A 22,857-nucleotide genomic window follows, 5' to 3' on the forward strand; every position below is an offset into this window, starting at 1 on the left:
TATGAATATAGTTAGTATGCCAAAACTTCCCGGATGGCGTACTAATGTAGCGGGTCTGTTATGTACCACAGGAGAACCAAGAAATGAAGAGCGACACCACGGCTGTCTTTTAGGCTTATGTTGATCTGCAATTGTATTGTGAAAAGACAGGACAGGAACACATCAGTCTCCAATGCACCATCTGACAAGATGTTATTTCTTTCTCTCTGTGTTTTCTCGGACTGAGGAGAACGGGAGCTACGGGTAGTACCAGGGTGTTAGTAGGTGACGCAAGCACCCAGATGGAATAACATACATTTAATGAAACAAAACACTAAGATGTTGACATCATTCAGCTACTGTAGCTGCCCACCTAACATCAACAAGCGTGATGTAGCGCAACAATTAAAAATAGATACCAAAAGTAAAGTTCCTGGCGATCAAAGCGATCTGACTCCCCCCTTCTGTCTGAACTTGGAGTATTCCTGTTCGCGGGCTTTGGCCACTGACCCTCAACCTGGTTGTTTTGTTCTGCGTCGTGTACTATTCTAATAATTTGAAGTTTGATGGAATAACCATTTTAACTCTCCTACACTAAATTCACGAAAATACGATGTATACATGCAGTAGACACTATTTCTGTGCAGTGATGCCAACTTAGCAATTTTGTTGCTAGATTTAGTAACTTTTCAGACTACCCTGGCAACTTTTTTTTCAAACAGCGCCTAGCAACAAATGTAGCTACTTTTACAAATTTATTTGGAACTTTTAACAACTTTTGAAAAGTGACTCAAACGCTAAAATGCACGCAATTTCCCTCTAAATGACAAAAACGATGTTCTGTCACACACTCAGTCACAACACACGTGCCTGGATGCAAAAGTGCGTTGTGAGTGACGTCAGTAGCAGGGGCTCAGCTCCTGTAGTACGGGTTCGACGAGCCAAACCCAATGAATATAGTTGCTCACGATTGTTTGATCTTGAGCAGAACTTACAACATCAATCAACATGTCTCAATCAAAATTGTACATCCAGAAGTACAGAAAAGAGTGGGAGTCTGTACCTGAACAAATTAATGTCAAATCATATTTTTGCCGAGCTGGCCAGTCAATTTGAGTAACGTTATTGTGTATTCAACGTAATGACGCAGTTTTACGTTATCACGCAATGACATTACAACGTCATTTAACAACAAATCAACCTGCCTCTAGCAACTTACCCTGAAAATTAGTTGGCAACACTGTTTCTGTGCTTTTAGGGCCCAAAATGCAATTCTTCAGAAAATGGGCATGGCTTCATAACTTTTCAGATATGAAGAAAATGGCGGAAAATATGCAGCCGAAGTCCGACGACGGGATACAAATTCATTGCTTTAACTAATTATGAGAAATGTTAAGAACATTTTGAAAAATGTAATAAAGTAATGCTTTTTCAAATAAGATTGTTATGTTGGCTGACAATCTGCTAGCCACGTTTTCCTTACGACCCGCATAGCATTACATCAGTATGAACGGTATGTTAGCTAGTTATCTAACGTTAGTTGGCCACTGATACATCGAACTTGCCAGGCAGTATATTAAATTAAAAAAATATATATATTTCACTAGGCAAGTACATTGACGGCCAACCCCGGCCAAACCCTTAACCCGGATGACGCTGGGCCAATTGTGCGCCACCCAATCACGACCGGTTGTGATACAGCCTGGAATCAAACCAGGGTGTCTGTAGTGATGCCTCTGGCACTGAGATGCAGCGCCTTAGACCGCTGCGCCACTAGGGAGCCCATATTAACTATCTGCTATCTAACTAACTACCCAATGTTTATTGACTTCATTATTTACATAATTCTTAGCTAAGTGGTAAAGTGTGATTTAATGGTTATCTACTCCGTTTTAAGAACACTAGCGCGCAGAATAACTCATGAATTTACGAATGCTCAACATTTGTTGAATATGGCCAGTGTCAGTAAACATCGCCAAAAAAAAGCGTAATTAAATTGTTGCCAGCAGCACAGTTACAGTCATCAACGCTCTGGATAACATGAAAACAGCCTAACCAGCTCTGCTAAGCCGAGTAAAATGGTCAGAGTGAGGTGCTCTCTCATTTGTGTCTGGAAGTAGCTTGCCAACGTTAGCCAGTTAGCTTGGGTGCTTGACTGCCGTTGAACGCCTGGCTCAACCCTACTCCTTAGCTAAAAATGCTCTGAATTTACTAACGAACAATCTGACAATGCTCTGGATTTACGAACGCCCACAACTCACTCTAGCACTCCAGGTTGAATTTACGAACACACCCGAAATCGTAAAATGTTTAGCTAGTCATTTGTTATGCTAAGCTAGCAAGAGGTTGCATAGCAACAGCATCAACTTCCAGTAGACAGGCGAAGCTCTAGTACACTCAACTGAAACGATACCATTCTTTTACAGTATACTAAAATGAGCTAATAATATATAGTGTGTAGTATATACTCATTAAGTACAGTTGAAGTCGGAATTTTACATACACCTTAGCCAAATACATTTAAACTTACTTTTTCACAATTCCTGACATTTAATCCGAGTAAAAATTCCCTGTCTTAGGTCAGTTGGGATCAACACTTTATTTTAAGAATGTAAAACGTCAGAATAATAGTTGAGAGAATTATTTATTTTATTTCTTTCATTACATTCCCAGTGAGTCAGAAGTTTACATACACTCAATTAGTATTTGGTAGCATTGCATTTAAATTGTTTAACTTGGGTCAAACGTTTCGGGTAGCCTTCCACAAGCTTCCCACAATAAGTTGGGTGAATTTTGACCCATTCTTCCTGACCGAGCTGGTGTAACTGAGTCAGGTTTGTAGGCCTCCTTGCTCGCACACACTTTTTCCAGTTCTGCCCACAAATTTTCTATGGGTTTGAGGTCAGGGCTATTGTGATGGCCACTCCAATACCTTGACTTTGTTGTCCTTAAGCCATTTGCCACAACTTTGGAAGTATGCATGGGGTCATTGTCCATTTGGAAGACCCATTTGCGACCAAGCTTTAACTTCCTGACTGATGTCTTGAGATGTTGCTTCAATATATCCACATAATTTTCCTACCTCATGGTGCCATCTATTTTGTGAAGTGCACCAGTACCTCCTGCAGCAAAGCACCCTCACAACATGATGCTGCCACCCCTGTGCTTCACGGTAAAATATGTATTCAGTATAGACAAGAAAAATACAACAATGTGTGTGTTATTAGTTTAAGCACACTATGTTTGTCTATTGTTGTGACTTAGATGAAAATCAGATCAAATTTTATGACCAATTTAAGCAGAAATCCAGGTAATTCCAGAGGGTTCACATACTTTTTCTTGTCACTGTATTCTCCCCAGCTGTAAGATCTCTAGACAACATCATTGTGCATTTTCCCAACACCTCCTACTTGGAGGTCTGAGCAGAACAGCATCAAAACAAATATCCACCTATAACACAACAGCAATGTCAAATCTGTTCTCTTGTATGATTTGGAATGTTGCTGGGTTGTCTAGAATGACATGAGAGGGATGGAGTCTTTCAGCAATGGATGTCTCAACAGAATCTGCTGCATCTTCTGACCGAATAAAATTCCCTACAGTAAGCTATACAAGAAGACAGGCTGCCAAAATGTCACATGGCACATCAAATCAAAGTTTATTTGTCACGTGCGTTGAATACATTAGGTGTAGACCTTACATTGAAATGTTTACTTACAGGCTCTAACCAATAGTGCAAAAAAGGTATTAGGTGACCATAGGTAGGTAAAGAAATAAAACAACAGTAAAAAGACAGGCTATATACAGTAGCGAGGCTATAAAAGTAGCGAGTCTACATACAGACACCGGTTAGTCAGGCTGGTTGAGGTAGTATGTACATGTAGATATGGTTAAAGTGACTATGTATATATGATGAACAGAGAGTAGCAGTAGCGGGGTTGAGGGGTTGAGAGAGTAGCGGGGTTGAGAGAGTAGCAGTAGCAGTAGAGGTGTTGGCGGGTGGTGGGTGGGACACAATTCAGATAGCCCGGTTAGCCAATGTGCGGGAGCACTGGTTGGTCGGGCCAATTGAGGTAGTATGTACATGAGTGTGTAGTTAAAGTGACTATGCACATATGATAAACAGAGAGTAGCAGTAGCGTAAAAGAGGGGTTGGGGGGGGGGCACACAATGCAAATAGTCGGGGTAGCCATTTGATTACCTGTTCAGGAGTCTTATGGCTTGGGGGTAAAAACTGTTGAGAAGCCTTTTTGTCCTAGACTTGGCACTCCGGTACCACTTGCCATGTGGTAGTAGAGAGAACAGTCTATGACTGGGGTGGCTGGGGTCTTTGACAATTTTTAGGGCCTTCCTCTGACACCGCCTGGTGTAGAAGTCCTGGACGGCAGGCAGCTTAGCCGCAGTGATATACTGGGCCGTACGCACTACCCTCTGTAGTGCCTTGTGGTCAGAGGCCGAGCAATTGCCGTACTAGGCAGTGATGCAACCAGTCCGGATGCTCTCGATGTTGCAGCTGTAGAACCTTTTGAGAATCTCAGGACCCATGCCCATCAGGAGACTATGACTCCGATGGCTTAGCCACAATGTCACACAGAAGACCCAGATATAGACTCATTATGGACTTATGTCCCAATGTGGATGAAGTCGATTTTTGCCGGCATATGTGGACTCTCTGGCTAGAGGGTCTTACATTTTACATTTACATTTTTAGTCATTTAGCAGACGCTCTTATCCAGAGCGACTTACATTTCATACATTTTTTTTTTCCCCCCGTACTGGCCCCCCGTGTACACTCTGATCTACTATGACCCTGTTGGTCATCCATGCCTTGAATCTTGGTCACATACTGTATACTAGACCATACTATCTTGCCTAAATTGACAATTTGTCTGGCCTAGATGGTCATATGCACTCCAACTGTCACGGCTGTTTGAAAGAGCGGACCAAGATGCAGCGTTTTTGTAGTTCCACGTTTTATTTAAATCAGTGAAACCGAATGCAACAATTAACACTTTAAGTAAATACAAAACAACAAACCGTGACGTTGGAGGAACATAAACCTCACAAAGAACAATCACCCACAAACACCTGTGGGACAAACCTAAACTTAAATAGGACCTCCAATTAGAGACAACGACAACCTGCTGCTTCTAATTGGAGGTCATGCCAAATAACACCAACATAGAAATACAAACCTAGAACCAAAACATAGACATACAAAAACCAGACAAACACCCCCTGTCACGCCCTGACCTAATCTACCATAGAAAATAACACTCACTATGGTCAGGACGTGACACCAACCTTCTACTCTGTACAGCTAAAGGAGGTTCCGTCCATCTTTTCTTTGTTTCTCCTTTGCTGCTGCTTGCTCTTTGGGGGTTTAAGCTGGGTTGTTGTTAAGGACTCCATGGCAATCGTTGTGAAAAGGGCTATATAAATAACATTTGTATTCATTGATTTTGATGTGCTGCACCAATGCATCATTTGTGGAAGGATTTTCTCCTTTTCTGTTCCTTTCTTCATGATCTCAAAATGAGCTTGATTGATGTTATCTAGACTGTATCTACAATCATAAACGAGAATTGTGAATTGCTCCAAAATGTAAATGTTCTCTTCTGAAATATAATTTGAGGATTGGTGAGTGGCATTTGGCACCCACAAGCACTTGAGGTACACTGTACGTGCCCATGAAATCACAAAGGCCCTGGGTCCAGACAATTTCAAAGGCCTTTCTGTGTTCCGTGAATTTACTGTGTCATGTCACGCAGTATCTACATTCACAGCTAGGGGAAAGACGGCAGCAGTAGACAACTGTATGGCACAGAAATAATATTCTGTTGCGTACGTTTCCCATGGCAGTTCACCATTATATAATAATCGGAACTGTTTATGATGTTGTACATGGCACCGTTGTAATCATTGACCATCAAAACGTAGACATTACATTTTCTATGTTATAATGTTTGGTTCAGGAGATATGATGCAAAATACATTATTTGGTTATGGTGGAAAATGTTTTTTTTTTTTGCGATGGCTCCATATTTGAAAATGTTCAGGGCCCCAAACTGTGCAAGTGTAACAAGTTTCATGATTTTATGAAAAAGTTAACATTTTAAGAGTAAGATAGTAGACAAGCAAATTAATGTAGGCCCTACACAGAAACTGTCCAACTAGGCCTACTGTATTGGGGCCTCCCAGTGCATGATCGAGTAGGCCTAACAAAGCAATATAAATCGTTTGAACTGTATTGATCACTTTCAAATCAGAGGTTCAATTGGGATGTTGTTGGTGGTATCAGCCTCACTGTAGCCAAAATGGTTTACTTTTCCATGATCATTTATGTGAAACATACGGCCCACAGATCGGATCCGGCCCACTAAGGGGTCCAATGTAATCAATATACTTTATTAGAATGACTAAAACTAAACTGTGTAGGAATGATAATGGACCTACATTTAAACAGTTTCTTGACTGTGTCCAGCTCGCTAATAATCATCCAAATTAAATAAATAGACAGTCAGGGAGAATTGAAAATTCAAAAAATGACGGATAGAGCACTACAGTTTGACAGCGAGGAAATCTAAAAACATTTCAGTGCGGCCCTTCGGACCTTGTGGAAGACCGAATGCGGCCCCCGTGGCAAAATGAGTTTGTGCTGACTCCTATCTAGCACTGATTATATAATCAGCGTTATCCATGACATCTCAGGTTCTCTGGAGTATACCTGCGTCTGTGAGTCTGTTCTGTGTACAGTATGGGTTTGTGAGAGAATGATCAGAATAAGCTTAGTCAAACAACATTAAATACAAATAGCTGTAAAACAGTTTTTTTTAACCCTTCAGTTGTTTCAAAGTTAGACCTATTACATGACATTAGACACATGGTACTTCAGGATGCTTTATATAGTTTATTAAATATTGCATAATACCGAAATCACAGCAGTAAATAGTGTTGTCTTCATTTTAATATTGACACTGAAACAGCACCGCAAAAAAAAAGCAAACAAACAAAACCTGTTGCAGGTTGTGCATCTTGGCAAACTAAAGAAAAAAATATATCTAGTATTGTCACACACCGGATAGGTGCAGTGAAATGTGTTGTTTTACAGGGTCAACCATAGTAGTACGGCACCGCTGGAGCAAATGAGGGTTAAGTGCCTTGATTATTAATAATTTATTTGAAGCTGTGTCACACTTTAGTCAAGGTACTGGTACAGTAGTGGTACTTAGTACATGTATTCTCCCATCAAGGTCTAAATCTAATGGTAAAAACAATAGTAATATCCTTAAATATGACATATGGATACATTTCTGTGATAATCAACAAAAGCAAATGAAAATTAGGCACAATTTGTATCTGAAATAAGGCATTACGATCCTCACAAAATGGCAGCGTAATGTTACTTCATATGCATCAAACTGTCTGTGCTAAATAACTCTTCACTCTGTGCTTTGCCCCAAAACATCATTCAGGTAAATAAGCTGGAACAACTGATAGAGCTTTATGTGACTTTTCCCATCACTCGGATTCCATACTTCTTTATTATACATATTTACAATCCTTATTGTGCCAGGCTGTTTAATGGTTTACATGTTCATTCAACCTGAAAGCACTGATCCTTTTTACATAAATGTGTGTATACAGTGTGTATACAGTACTCCACAATCATACATTCATACATCCTGCGATGTTTCATGGAGCACATTATCACATCAACATTCTACACTGACTTGTAAGGCTATCATACGATACCACAAGAAGAGTGATTGCTTGTTGCCATAGTCTAACAAGCAGCCAGTTTGACATGGAACAGACCTTTCCTTATTAAATTGTCCCTGGATCTTTATAAGCTTTGTTTTGACTTCGGATGTCTGTGTTGGAGAAGGGTAATATCTATAGTGCAAGTGCTAGCATGGGGGAACCATATCATTAAATTGAACACATTGTGTTATACTGTATCTCTATGTGGTAAACAGCTCACAGCTGAGTCATAATACAACCACCACTCAGATTATCCTTCAGAAACATAAGTTATGGCAGTTATGTACAGCAGACCAAGGGGAAATGTAAATGTAAGAAACACTACTTACAAAAACACATGGATGGCCATACAGTCGAACCACATGAGGCTGCTGAGGGGAGGACGGCTCATAATAATGGTTGGAATGGAGTAAATGGAATGGTATTAAACACATAAGAACCATGTGTTTGATGTGTTCGATACGGTTCCATTGATTCCGTTCCAGCCATTACTAAGAGCCGTCCTTCCCAATTAAGTTACCACCACATCTATGCTTCACTGTTGCCGCGAAATACCTCTTGATAGTCATATGAATGATTTAGAGACAAACTCAGCACAATGTAACTGGTTTGGTAAAAACAACTGTCACACAAGACTATTCTCATCAATGTTGGCTATAAAAAATCTAGGGATAAACGATGTTGAATGTTTGAGTGTTGTATTGTCTCATGTCAAGGACAAACATTGTAACAGCTTGACAGAATTAAGCTTTCTATTCCTTTCAAGTACAACAGACAAATGAGTAAACAGGCAGAGCTGTACTTCATTGTAGAATAAATATCTCACAAGGTAACATGATAGGGGGTAGCCACTTAATAACTCCAAACCACGTCCCAATCTGGTCAATGCTAATCATCACTGCACTACTGTAGCGAACTTCATCAAGTGGAAAAATAAAGATATGTAACATATAAATAATCTTAATCAGTATCACTCCAGGAACTAGATAAACAAAAAAGGTAATACTACTAGTTAGATGTTGATAGTCTTGCATTCATACTCTAATTTAAGTTATACTGCCTAGTGAACCTAGACTGTCACTGATGACATTTAGGATTCCGCTGAAGAACACATAGCAGTTAGTCATAAAGAGGAAGAATTTGATATGACCAAGTTAAGAGAGAAGAAAGTAGAGCTGCCACAACACAAGGCATCCTTTTTTCAATCTACCAAGTTTTCAGAATATACAGTATTCTGACATGGTGCATGCCTTTTACCAGTTTACAAATCTGATGAAGCTTTCAAATTGGGGACTTCTGTCCTCACAGGAAGATGCTTTGATATCTCCTCACAGGAGATGCTTCGATGCTTTGATATCCGAATTCAAAGCAACCTTCCTTGAGGGAGTAGTCCAGCTCAAAGATAATTAGTCATGTTTTTCTTGTTGTGCCTAGACCTCAAAATAATGATGGCACTAACCTTTTTATGCTAAGAAAATTACATGTCCGATAAAATAAAAAATAATTTGGCGCTAAACTTTCCAAATGTTATTTTTTTTTGTCAGTCAAATTAATTATGCGAGAAATGGCGGTGGTAACCTTTAATAAGAAAATATTGATATAATATCATATCGAAGTTAACTTGGAGTCATGTGACATGTTGTGTGGTCGTCCCACTACAACTCGGGAAAGCATGAAGTTTATTAAGCTATAGATTAAATAAGTTATGATGAACTTTACAGGGTGGTGAAAGTGCATGGAGATGAGCTTAATGCTCCATTCCAATAAATATTCTAGTGACATGATAATTGATGTTTGGCTGCTGTTTGACAATTAAAATAATCACATCATGTAGGCTAGCCTACCCGCACTGTATCTGCGAACTGTTGGCTAAAAGCGCACGTGCCAAGACCAGAGTGGGCATATTCTCTATATAACACAACATTCTTGTGACAAAACCATCAGTAGCGTTGAAAATGCGATGGAAACACATTTCACTTTTTGGGGCATGGGAATTTAACCGCAAAAGTTATATTTATGTGCGCTACGTCATCACGCAGAGCCTTTTCTCCACAACAAGTCAATTTGATTCAAACACATCTCTGGTGGGAAAATGTGCATACTGTTTTTATGTGGATTGTCGAATATTCACATTCAAATCTATCGCCAATTGGATGGAAACCTAGCTATTGATACAGTTAAGTGCTTAAAAAAAGGTGGCATACCACGCCTGTCCTGTGGTTCCACTGGAGCCAGTCTAGTTTAGGCAGCTGTCTGCCACCAGCTACCTCACAGGAATCACAGACGATCACACTCACTCACTCATTAGCTCATACACGCACAAGCTATCTTCATCAGGTACATACATAGCACAGCCTGTCTTCCTGGTTGCATTCGTTACTTCATCTGACAGAAAGCTTAGCTAATATGTTTGATCATTGGGATTTCTATCATGCAGATGAACGTGCTCGAATTATAGTACAGACCTTGAATAGATACCAGAGGCAATACTAAAATGGAATTGGAAGCTTTTGGACTACACTGAGGTAAGAGTGTTCTGCTATTTGTATAAAGACTACAAGACTACATTGTCACAAACATAGCTTTCTAACTTTTAGTGCATTCTGAGCTAGCAAAATCAAGCCATTCCACGATGATACACAATATAGCAGGCCTATAAATTTGTTTCTTTAAGTTCGCTGTCAGGTCAATGGGTTTTGGAAATTTAAACCAAGGAATATGGTCTGTTGGACACTGTCCAAGTATGTCCCATCACATACAGGCTGGTACATTCATGGTATGTCCAACCAAACACTACTGGTTACTGGGTTATACTAGGGGGAAAAATGTCTTCTAGACGGCTTAGCAAGTCATGTCAGCCTTCAAATATATCTGCATTCAAAGTGAAATAAAACGACTTTTCCCAACATAGGTCCTGAAAGGTAGCTGATGAATAACAGCTCCTATTTCTCTTAGTGCATCAACTACACATTTGAGCCCTCCTGATCCATCATGGAGGTTATAAGAACCGCTCTCTTGATCCATAAACTGCTCTGCTACTGCCCCGTCATATAGATAGACATTCATGTGCTTCAAAAATACTTCGTATAGTAGTTAACAAATAACAAGAACACACCGCAAGTACTATACCCACTGTATAAGAATATACACTGAGTGTACAAAACATTAGGAAAACCTGCTCTTTCCATGACAGACTGACCAGGTGAATCCAGGGAAAACCTATGATCCCTTATGTCACTTGTTGAATCCACTTTAAATCAGTGTAGATGAAGGGGATGAGACAGGTTAAAGAAAGATTTTTAAGCCACGAGACAGTTGAGATATGGATTGTGTATGTGTGCTATTCAGAGGGTGAATGGGCAAGACAAAATATTGAAGTGCCTTTGAACGGGGTATGGTAGTAGGTGACAGTCGCACCGGTGTGTCAAGAACTGCAACAATGGTTGGTTTTTCACGCTCAATACTTTCCCTTGTGTATCAAGAATAGTCCAACACCAAATAGACATCCAGCCAACTTGACACAATTGTGGGAAGCATTGGAGTCAACATGGGCCAGCATTCCTGTGGAACGCTTTTGACACCTTAAGTCCATGCCCCGATGAATTGAGGCTGTTTAAAGGGTAAAAGGGGGTGCAAGTAAATATTAGGAAGGTGTTCCTAATGTTTTGTACGCTCAGTGTATACCGCAGTGTGTGACATTGAATTGTTTTACAAAAAATTCCATTGTCAGAATATCATATGATAAATTCAGCCATGTACTGTGCAGGACGTGGTTAGGGTATGTGTACACCATGCTGACGATTGGGCAGAGTGTCATCTGCTAGCTTTCTCCTATCGTCAACTCATGCACATTAACATACCTCAGACCAAACTGATCACTTACATTAGACAAACGTATTCACTTGACTAAATGACTGTCCTAATTTAAACAGTCAATAGTAATAGTAATTATTCCCAACACTCAACAGGCAACCAAGGGTTAGAGCTAGGTTCTCCTCACACTATAAATGTTTGTTGACAGGTTATAAGTTGACCTCTTTTACGTAATTTCCTGGAAACGTGCCAAACTGTTTTGTCCTCTTCGAGGTACCTGAGAACGAAACAACAACAACATTTGTTAGTCTTTGCAATCAAATGTGCCTACTTATGTGATATAATAGCAACCACTACCATTGAGTATATAAACATAAACACATACGTTTTGAACTCTACGGGCTCTATTTTTGGCCCAAACGCACGCTATTTGGCAATTCCGAGTTGTTAAAAACCAGAGCTTTGCTATGGCGCCAGGGTTGGTAATTGACCTGTCTTATATCAACTCGCTTGCACTGTGGTGGAAATATTTGATGTGTGTCATTAAAAACATGTGCCAATTTCAAGTAGCGCTACTGATGATATTTAAGACACTAAAAGCTGGTTTTAGCAGTAATCCAATTGGTTATGGCATCGTTTTTGTCAGCGGAGGCGTATAGTAGCCTGATCAGTAGCCAATAACCAAAGTTTTATTCAAATATCTTCCAGCAGCAAAAGAATCAACTGCCATTACCGTATTTGTTTGTATTGGACATTATTTTTGTCCATGCAGCTTCTGTGAAAGGTTAGGACACATTAGGCCTATGTGAGATTCCTATCGAATGAAAGGTGTCAGTGACTGTAGGAAGTCTGTTTAGAAACATCAAGTTATTACAATAGACTGCTTATTGTTTTTCCTTGATCATTTTGTTAAAAAAAATAGTGTCTTACACTTTCATCTGTTGGACCTAACTGTCCAATCGCAGGAATTCCAATCGCGGTGCTTGGTGCAGAATATGCTTGTAGCCTCGGCTATTTGCCTGTTCATTTGTTTACCTTTCACGTGGCAAAGCCACTAACAGGCTATATCAATGTTAGGCTAATCTTATTATAATGTTCGGGCAATATCCATTTGTCCATGGCTCGAACATGCAGTGCATTTTTTAAATGCAAATGCAATGTGTGTAGATAAATATTTGAAGCCCCCCCCCCCCCAAAATACTAGATTGGCTAAATGTTTGTTATAACTAGGCCTATTGTAGGGTTACTGTATACTATTTAATAAACAATACTCAATGTATAGGACAAACATCCATGCCTCCTGCCGAAGAGCCCTTATGCCTACGTGTGCACCAGTGTAGGCTGCTCAGGGGAGGATGGCTCATAATAATGGCTGGAACTGAGCGAATTTAATGGCATCAAACACGTGGAAACATGTAATTGATGAATTTGATACCGTTCCACCTTTTCCGCTCCAGCCATTACCACGAGCCCGTCCTCCCCAATTAAGGTGCCACCAACCAACCTCCTGTGTATAAACAGTGAGAGTGGACATTCCCCCTTTCTCTTTATATTGGATCTTTATCCAGCTCCTGTGTAACGTTTGGACGTGCGTAAAACCCTCCATAGTCTAAGTTGCCTTGTCTGTATTATAAGCCCACGGGGAGTAATTATGGTTCCTGGAACTATTTAGACACAGCCCCATTTTTATTAGAATTATACACTGTCTTTTTACATTTACATTTAAGTCATTTAGCAGACGCTCTTATCCAGAGCGACTTACAAATTGGTGCATTCACCTATAATAGGCCTCATCAATAGCCTAGTGAATTTAATCTTGCTTATTGACTACGTTTGGCATGTCCATGTCCAATTTACAGTAGGCCTAGCCCCTACAGCCCCTACAAAACAATGTATTTCCATATTGAAGCAATGCAATTTGAACAATGTGGACGGCAAACATATTCAACATATTTAGCAAATATGGGGGAGGCTATTTAACTAACTAGGAGTTGATGACAACGCAATACATAAAAGACCGTAAATACACAACTTAAAGTGACCACATATTTAGCCATTGAGCACGTTCTGATTGGCCAGTGAGGTGTCAAGCCGCGACGCACCCACAACTTGTTTATTCATCAAGACCCAGCTACCGCCTGCTACTGCGCCAATAATTCCGGTTGTGAAAATAGCTAAAATATTTTAGACACACCCCAAAACCTATAGCGCTACTGCCAGCGCTAAGATTGACCATTGTGTTAGGTTTTTGAAAATAGAGCCTGATGTGTTTGAACCTCCTCTATATGCGAATTTCTGAGAAACTACCCACATGGCAGTTTTAGCCTCTGCTGTCACTCTGCTGTCACTCTGCTGTAACCCTATATGGATGAATGTGACTATGACCATATCTTAGGGGAATCCATCCTGAGCCCCCAGGCACATACCAACAAACCAGCCATCATCGCACTTCTCCATGACACTGACAAGATCTCCCTCCTGCAGCTCCAGCTCATCTTCATTCTGTGGCACGTAACTGTACAAAGCCTGGAAACTGTAGGATAACATTACATGAAGTCAGAACTACAACCACAAAAAGACTTGAGAGACATAGTATCAAAAAAGAAATATGAGATGTATTTACAAGACCAGGGTAGTGTTCAATAGGCACCAAATGGATTAAAACCAACTGAAACAGGGAGCGACTACTGGGACTCATTTTAGTTTTCTATTGCAAAGCATTTTAAAATCTTTTCCGTGGCATGCCCTAATGAACATGACTCGGTTGAACTGGGGCCTTAAGTCAGAGTACAACAGTAAAACAGAAACCAGAGTATCCAGAGCTCAGACTAGACGTAGGGACAGACGTCAGACGGCCATACTCACATTCCACAGCTGAGACGGCTTGGCTCCGGGCTGCTACTGTGGGACTGGGGTTGCTGGGAAATGATGAGAGATTGTTTACTGGGGTGGAGTCTGTGGAGGACAGAGTCATTGGGGTGGGGGGAGAGGGTGCTGCAGTACCTCACCGAGGTCTCGGCTATATTCATGATCTCATTACACACCGCCTCCTAGTGACAGTGGTCAGGTCAGAGGTCAGAGAGAGAATTCCCAGTCAGCCCAGAAGGAGAGATGAAGGAGTTGGGTAGAGGGGCAGGGCAGGGAGTTAGAGGGTGCACAGGAAGAAGGGAGGTAGGAGGTCCAGTGAGTAGCAAGGCAGAAAGGGAGGGATCCGTTAGAAACCAGGAAAAACCAGGAAAGTCGTGAAACACCAGAAGAGATGGTGGTGGAGTCCGGCCGAGGGGTAAGCATGGAAGAGCAAGACACTAGAGTGAGTGGCATATAGAATGAACACAGTCACAATGAACTATTAGTTCACGTCTGACACTATTCAAAAGATTATATGCACAATTAGTGGGGAGGAAAAGATGACAGCAAGGTCATGCAAAAATGCTGTCATATTAATCTTATTGACTTGTTCTTCACAGAAACTAAAAGTAACAGCCTGAAGCTAAGATGGGGTTTAGGATAAACGATTAGTTAAGAGATGAAGTTCAGTTAAATGAACAGTGATGAGTTAAAGCAAGCGATCATCATAGATCATGATAAATAAATCCCCACCACATATTTCTTATCCAGAAATACCAGACATATCACTTTTCAAACATTATCGTCGCCCACAAAAGGCAAATCAGCACCTTACCGTGAATGAGTTAGCATTCATGTTGTTGGCCTGGATGTCAAACAACATGACAGGGCTTCTGGAGGTTCTTCCATGGTAGTCGCTATCATTCTTCACCAGCTGTAAGAGGAACACACATTAGACTCTATGGTTCACAAATAGGAGTTCCCCACTGGGTACAGATGTCAATTCAACGTCTATTCCACGTTGGTTCAAATTACATGGAAACGACGTTGATTCAACCAGTGTGTACCCACTGGGTGATGTCTGGAAGATGCAATTCATTTCCAACAGCGTGCTGTAAATACAATCGTAGTGGAAGTCAATTTACACTGTTTGTTAGAAAAATCCATAGACATATCTCTCAAACAAAAGTTATTTTCTATAAAAACATTCATACATTTGTTTCAGATTGTTCACAAACCAGTCTTAATCCTCAAATAGTAATCAAATTGGCTTCTCTATGACAATATTTTCCAATATGATGGTATAATTGTGGGGGTCAAGAATCTGCAACCCCTCTGAATCATTCAACACATTAAAAAAATACAAATCATGCACGGTCACATGGTTTCCGTTCCAAACACCTGAGATAAATCTTCATATGAAAACCCAATTTAACACTCAAACATGTGCATGTTAGTAGCGCACACACACACACACAAAAAAAACATGCAGAACAAAATATGACACAGGAGTCGTTAAGCTCTGCTGACTGCATTGGAGGAAGGTCAACTTTAGGTCAACATTACAGTTAGTCGTCATTCACTATCTATTGCACAATTATCTATCTAGAGGCAGCAACAACGGAAACATCCTATTATTGTGGCTCATGGAGGGAAGAACTCCAGTTCTAACCACAGTGAGCCCGAGATGCAACACTGCACACCATGCAGTTGATCAGATACCTCTGCAGGGCTATTTCGCCAGCTGCCCAGGGCTTCACGGCCAGTGCCCCTGTCTCCCTCTGCCCCCTCCCCCTCCATTAACTCCCTCTCCAGGATGCTCAAGGGACTGGCCCCTGTCAACCAGCTCTCCAGGCCCGCCCCTCCACAGGGGCTCAGGCTGCGGGACAGACGAGGAGAGGGAGGGGAGAGCAGGAAGTCCTCCCCCTGGGGCGGGGTGAAGGTGAGGTAAGGGGTGGCTGAGCCAGGGCGGGGCGGGTAGGGCGGGGGCAGGGGGGAGGCGGAGGGGGAGGCCATGGGGGAGATGCAATAGGGGCTGCCGCAGATGGGGGGCACGGGGCTGGCAGACTTGGAGGGGGGCAGGTACTCGCCCCAGCGGTAAGACACGGAGGGGAGCGGGGGTAGAGGAGGGGTGGGGGCAGTGGGGGGGCTGGCACCCCCTACGGTCAGGGAGATCCACTCAGAGGAGATGGCATGGACCTCGGGGGACACAGAGCGGCGGGGGAGGGGCAGGGGGGATGTGGTGAGCCGGTTGTTACGGACACGGTTCAGCTTATAGACCAAAATGACCATCCAGAGAGAGGAGGACGAGGGACAGAAACGGAAAGATTAAACATTAGACATGAGTATGAATAAACAAAACACAAATAATAAAGTTAAAATAAATAGCAATACTAGTCCACAAAAGTAAACAAAAAAAACTGAGACAAACTTGGAGTGTATAGGATTGTTGTATTCCTGGACATACAGCTATACAAGAGAGTGTGTGTGTGTGGAGCGTGTCATTACCTGAGGGGAAGCATTGAGGCTGCGGTGAGGTGATTGGCCAATGGGGGGGTCTGGGTAATCCAATCCATTCTTTACTCTGGGTCGTTTGTGCACCTCTATGTAGGTGACTGGGAATATACCCTGGCGATTGGTGCCAGAGACTTTGCCCTCGTACCAGTTCTCATCGACCCTGCGAATCAGGATGATCCTCTCTCCCTGTAGACACACATTGGCATCCCGTTAGCTCATTTAGATGCATGATATAACAAACCATTATACTGTATAAGATAACATAATATAACATTAAAGCAAGCACAAACTAAACACCATCAGCACACACAAGATTTCTGATAAGGATACTGTATTTCCTGTATCCTGAAACTATGATGGTACTATGTTGCAATACTTTGTGATTTCCGTCTGTATTACGTAAAAAGAGGAACAAAAATGTTACAACTGCTCCGAACCTCAATACCCTTAAAACCTAGTTCTTTTTACCTTTCTGAAAGACATCTCCACCACCGTGTCCCCTGTAAAATTGAAGCGTGCAATGGCCTCTCCATACTCCAGCACCTGCACGGGGGCACTCTTCTTTGGCTGGGCCTTCTCCGTGGGGGGAAGGAGCTGGAGAAAACATACACACAAAGCCCAAAATACACATCAGTCAATGTCAATGTTAGGATCTAGTGTCAAGTTCAGGAGGCAATCAGTCAAAGTCAATGACAGGTACTGTAACAGTGTCACATTCAAGAGGGAACACTGTAGTAGAACATTTTGCAACAGGAAACAAATATCTGCGTTTTTCCATGGACAAGGTGGCACCTACATGTTTCAAAACAGTTTCTTCTTACTGAACACGACTCCAGTGAATATCAATCATGGGCCTCTTCCACTGTTGAACTTTTCAACTGACTGGTGTCATAACCTTGAAGAATTGACTTGTGTCATAATAACACTGCAATGACTGGTCAATTTGGCACATCAGTCTGTACCGTACTGTAGTGAGTTCCATTTAGTAACAAAAAGGTCAGAGTTCATTTTCAGTTACAATATTGGAAGTGTTTGCACCTCAACATAACTCCGTGGGAAGATGCCGACTCTGCCGTGATGCTCCCCTTCAAACCAATTATTATCCACCTGTCGAATGATGTACACAATGTCTCCCTTTTGAAATGGTAACTCCCTGAAAAAGAGAGCAACGACAAACATATATGTTAGCTATTGGATTCAACAATATGCCAAATTAAAAATATGAGCAATATGACAAAGGCAGAAATATGACCACATATCAACCACATGAAACATTTCACTATAAGACTCAGAATGAGGTCTACCCACGTGTAAAATGCTATGTGAGAGTGGAGATGAATATAAACCACCAGTCAGTCACACGAATGCCTATATTGTACAGTCACATGATGATTACAACACACCAAGGCTTATATTTCGCTGCAGCTTAACGTATTTTGTGCATGTTCTTGAAATCACTCATGATATGTGCGTCAATGAGTTTTACCCACTTTAGAGTCTCCGCTCTGAAGTCAAACCGAGCCAGGGCTGGAGTTCTCTGGAAAACAAACAAAGCAGGGACTGTTAGAAAATAAGGATGGATAAAGGAGCCTGGACTCCCATGCCCTGTGGCATGTACTGAACATTGGTTATTCAGTTCAGGCTGGCCTTGCATGCCAGGTTGCGAGGTTCACACAAATCTTCCAATTATGTTCACGTGAATTACTGCTGGTGCTTACAGTATCTCTAAGTAAGACATTATTTATTCATAAAAGTTGAGGCACATGAAAAAAATCTCTTGTTCATGTCAAGCTGCAATAAACATTTTTTTTCTTCTCCAAAGCATATAAAACACTGCAAATTAACAATAATATAATAACATAATATGATTCCCGAATGTATAAAAACATAAACATATAATCCAGAGTAACAATTTGTACTGGTCACATACAACGGTAATTAGTTAAAATGCTTAAATGTTTTTGGGTGCTAAATTTAACTTCTGAGCTCATCTGGTTTTTAGTTGTGCCCTGATCCACTGAGAATATTCTAGCAATGACAGGAATGAAACGACTCATGTGACTGTTTCTGTACGATGGCGGTAAATACTGAGCTACTGTGGCTGCAGTCAAACAGATGCCAAAAGAGCAGGCAGGCCGATTAAAATGTAGTAAATGTGTGTGTCAGGGAAAACAGAGTGAAAGGCAGATGTATCATGATGACATACAGTACTTTGGCAGATTTATTTAGCTGGTCCCTGAAAATAGAGTAGAGTAGAGAGCATACTCTTTGTCGTCCGGGTTTGGCCGGAGTAGGCCGTCATTGTAAATAAGAATTTGTTCTCAACTGACGTGCCTAGTTAAATAAAGGTTAAATAAAACCTTTAAAAAATGTTTGGGGGAAGTGTATGTTATTGTAAAAAGGTATGTTGAAACGGTAAATCACAAACATAGTGGGTGAATAAAACTGTAGAACCTATATTGTGCTAACCTGTACAAAGTGTTATGTTGAACCTTGGAATGTGTTTATAGCTACAACTACTATCACAATAGCTTGATTCATCCATATTCAGGCAAGCAAGGTCAAATCATGATGTAAATATATTTAAATTGTTGTAGTTAGAGGAGTCATGCCCACAGGGTCACATGCCCCTCAGATTTGTACCGTTTAAAAAATTAAAACTACCCAGAAATATTTTGGGTTGTTGTTATTTCTCTGTAATACTACTAGCCACCTGGCAATTTTATGAAGTTGGCTTTAGCTAGCCCAGATAGGTTCCCAATCTCCCAACCTTATAACGACAGTACCTTCATAAAGTATTCACACCCCTTGACTTTTTCCACATTTTGTAGTTACAGTGGGATTAAAATGGATTTGTCATTTTTTTTGTCAACAATCTACACAAAATACTCTGTAATGTTAAAGTTGAAGACACATTCTAACATAACAAAAAAACAAAAAAAACAAAAAAACCTGAGTCAATACATGTTAGAATCACCTTTGGCAGTGATTACAGCTTTGAGTCTTTCTGGGTAAGTATCCAAGAGCTTTCCACACCTGGATTGTGCAACATTTGCCCATTATTATTTTCAAAGTTCTTCAACCTTGGTCCAATTGGTTGTTAATCATTGCTAAAAAAAACATTTTTCAGGTCTTGCCATAGAGTTAATTGCTTTGCCAATTTTTTTGCAGTGTAACTTTAGTGCCATGTTGCAAACAGGATGCATGTTTTGGAATACTTTTATTCTGTACCTGCTTCCTTCTTTTCATTCTGTCAATTAGGTTAGTATTGTGGAGTAACTACCATGTTGATCCATCCTCAGTTTTCTCCTATCACAGCCATTAAACTCTCTTAAAGTCACCCATTGGCCTCATGGTGAAATCCCTGAGCGATTTCCGATTTCCCTGAGCGATTTCCTTTCCAGCAACTATCTTAGCTGGCATGCCTGCTAGCAAGGCTGGTAGACTTCAAAAATGACCACCAGTCAGGAGGATACAGACAGCTCATGATGTATGCTTAGATATGCAGAAAAATATACTTCTTTTTTTTACATAGAATTAAGCATAACGATTATGGCTCTAGATTGCAGGAAAAAGCTGTTTCAGGTGTTTGAAAAATATTTTTGGGGTGCATGACGCCCCTGGTTATAGTCATCAGTGGGTGTTGACCCATGTTGAACGTAATAAGCAGTAAAAAGGCAGAACAATGATTCAAGCCAGAGTTACTAATGTCCTAATCACTGTAACATCTGACTCAAATGTACAGCGTTTGCTTCAACCCTTTGAAGTCTGGTCACAGCTGACAAAACCATCTGTGAAAGCAGGAACCCGACTGTCTCTCCTCCCCTCACACACACAGTACAGTACAGCATACTCACACACAGTACAGTACAGTACAGTACACACACACACACACACTGGCGGATTCCGGGGGCCGGGTGCCGCCCTCTATAGCTCATTTGCACATCATGTCAATGATATCATGTCACCATGTGGGACTGTGGGTCAATTAACCTTGTTGGAGTGGGCGCCCTGATTGTAGTTGGTGAGCTAGGCAGACTACTGCCTGGGAAGGTCTCCCACTCAGAAGTACAAGATGGGAGGGGGGCGGGGGTAGGTAGACCTCAAGTCTCCCCACTGGAAGCCCGAGGTAGGGGGGCGTGGGGGAATCTATCAAATAGCGCACCTCTAACTTGGATTTTACTAATTGCATTAGTACTGTAATACTGTGAATATATAGTTGCACAGACATATTGTTGCATTTCTTTCTGGTTTGTATGAAATACTTAAGAATAATATAAACCCAGTCTGCACACCATCAAGGTGAAATGGTTTAGTCTTGACTCTTGGTTGACAGTGTTGGGGGATGGGTAATGTATTGATGCTCGAGTGCCAAATCGACCCAAATTTGTTTCTATTTGTCTTTGTTACTTCTTTCAGATATTTGAGTCTTATTTTTTTGTAAATATTTTTAAATGTTATGATTACTTATTTTAGTTGTTCCAAATGTCTGAATAAAAATGACAGTTGGTGCAGAATGGTGCTTTTTTGGGGGGGTGGGCTGAAGGTGGGGTTCCCCAGGGAGCCATACAAGCTAGATCCGCCACTGCACACACACACCAAAACAGCTGTCATTTTTCACAATGAGAGGGATGGTACTGTACTGTACCTCTGATCCGGATTTCCTCTTGTCTGCGTCATTGATGTTGATGTTGAGCAGGTCTCCGAAACGTTCGTTAGTGATGAACTGATGGTGGGTGGGAACAATTCCCGTGTGTCGCCTCGATGCTGTGTCAGCCTCCTCCTGCTCCCTCTTCAGCCGCCGTTGCTCTTCCAAGATTTTCTGTCAGGGAAACATATCATTATCTGTCATTTATTTAGCATTTTACTCGTTTTTGCATGCCACATTAATAGTTTTAAGGATCACAGAAACTCCAAGATGGAGGATGGAAATGATCAGTAAAGCAATTTGAATATTGTGGAAATATTTCACAGTTTTAGTTTACGCTGGACAGTTTTTAGTAATATTTATTGTTCAAAAGGAGAGTGAAGCCCTATCAGATTTTGTTGAGAGAGGACTACAAAATAAATGTTGCAGAAACAATAAACAAACATTACCTCTTTATCTCCATGGCGTCTCCTGACCACCTCATCCAGGCCGTCACCAAGGTCTCCTTGGGTCAAGGAGTCTGAATCTAATACAAAAAATAAATCAATTATGTCCTGAAATTCTCCAAAGGGATTCAACATTTTCCCATAACAGAGTTCATCAATAGTGCTGCTTTCAATATCTATAATATTTCAATAAAAAAAGAAATAGCTCTAACCCTATTGCAATATCACTATTCCAATAGATGTATAAAACTTATTTTGACAATGCAAGGGAACACTGTAAAATATAGAACTAGACATGCTCTGAAGAAAAGGTGTCCGTTGCAGTATGATAAAGGAAAGATACACACACTGAAAAAAATAACATATTCCCACATGCACAAAACAATAAACACAGTATGACTCAGCTTTATTTAGCCTGTTTTATGAAAAAAAATACTAGAGGTTGATGGCTATAGAGGAAACAAAATACTGTACAAAACATTCAGATAAAGAAATGTGACTTATGATATGGTTGATGTACAATGTAAATGCATATCACCCATCACCAATGAGTCATCTGATTTCCACACTGACATGTTTCATTTCTTCATCCCAGTTATCCCTAACTGTACTACAGTACTCATCTTGCTTCACACGCAGCCATTAGCAATAGACATTTCACCATTCCTCAAACCAAACACCATTAGAAAACCCCTGCAATGACCAACCTCTGAGACATAAATCCATGTATTATTACACAGAATATAGACAGGAAGTACCAATACCAGCTATAAAGAAATAAGAGGGAAGCACATAGTCTCTCTACTTGAAATTCCAGTCTTGTCAGAATGATAAAATGGAGGA

At 40.9% G+C, this 22,857-nt stretch overlaps 1 protein-coding gene across 1 annotated transcript in view; it reads right to left on the reverse strand.

The window, feature by feature from the left end:
- Positions 1-11,259: 11,259 nt before the first annotated feature.
- Positions 11,260-22,857, reverse strand: part of LOC115153011 (sorbin and SH3 domain-containing protein 1) — a 71,460-nt gene continuing 59,862 nt past the window's right edge. Inside the window, exons 16-25 of the mRNA XM_029698010.1 lie at positions 22,018-22,094; positions 21,569-21,742; positions 18,411-18,457; positions 17,959-18,073; positions 17,389-17,514; positions 16,912-17,106; positions 15,239-15,337; positions 14,422-14,474; positions 13,983-14,089; positions 11,260-11,833 (exon numbers count right to left, since the gene is read on the reverse strand). Of these exons, the coding sequence (XP_029553870.1) occupies positions 11,766-11,833; positions 13,983-14,089; positions 14,422-14,474; positions 15,239-15,337; positions 16,912-17,106; positions 17,389-17,514; positions 17,959-18,073; positions 18,411-18,457; positions 21,569-21,742; positions 22,018-22,094 (1,061 nt within the window). The 3' untranslated portion in view covers positions 11,260-11,765. The remainder of the gene's footprint in view (positions 11,834-13,982; positions 14,090-14,421; positions 14,475-15,238; positions 15,338-16,911; positions 17,107-17,388; positions 17,515-17,958; positions 18,074-18,410; positions 18,458-21,568; positions 21,743-22,017; positions 22,095-22,857) is intronic.

This window comes from Salmo trutta, chromosome 18 (genome assembly GCF_901001165.1).
Source record: "Salmo trutta chromosome 18, fSalTru1.1, whole genome shotgun sequence".
In the NCBI taxonomy this organism is placed as follows: Eukaryota; Metazoa; Chordata; class Actinopteri; order Salmoniformes; family Salmonidae; genus Salmo; species Salmo trutta.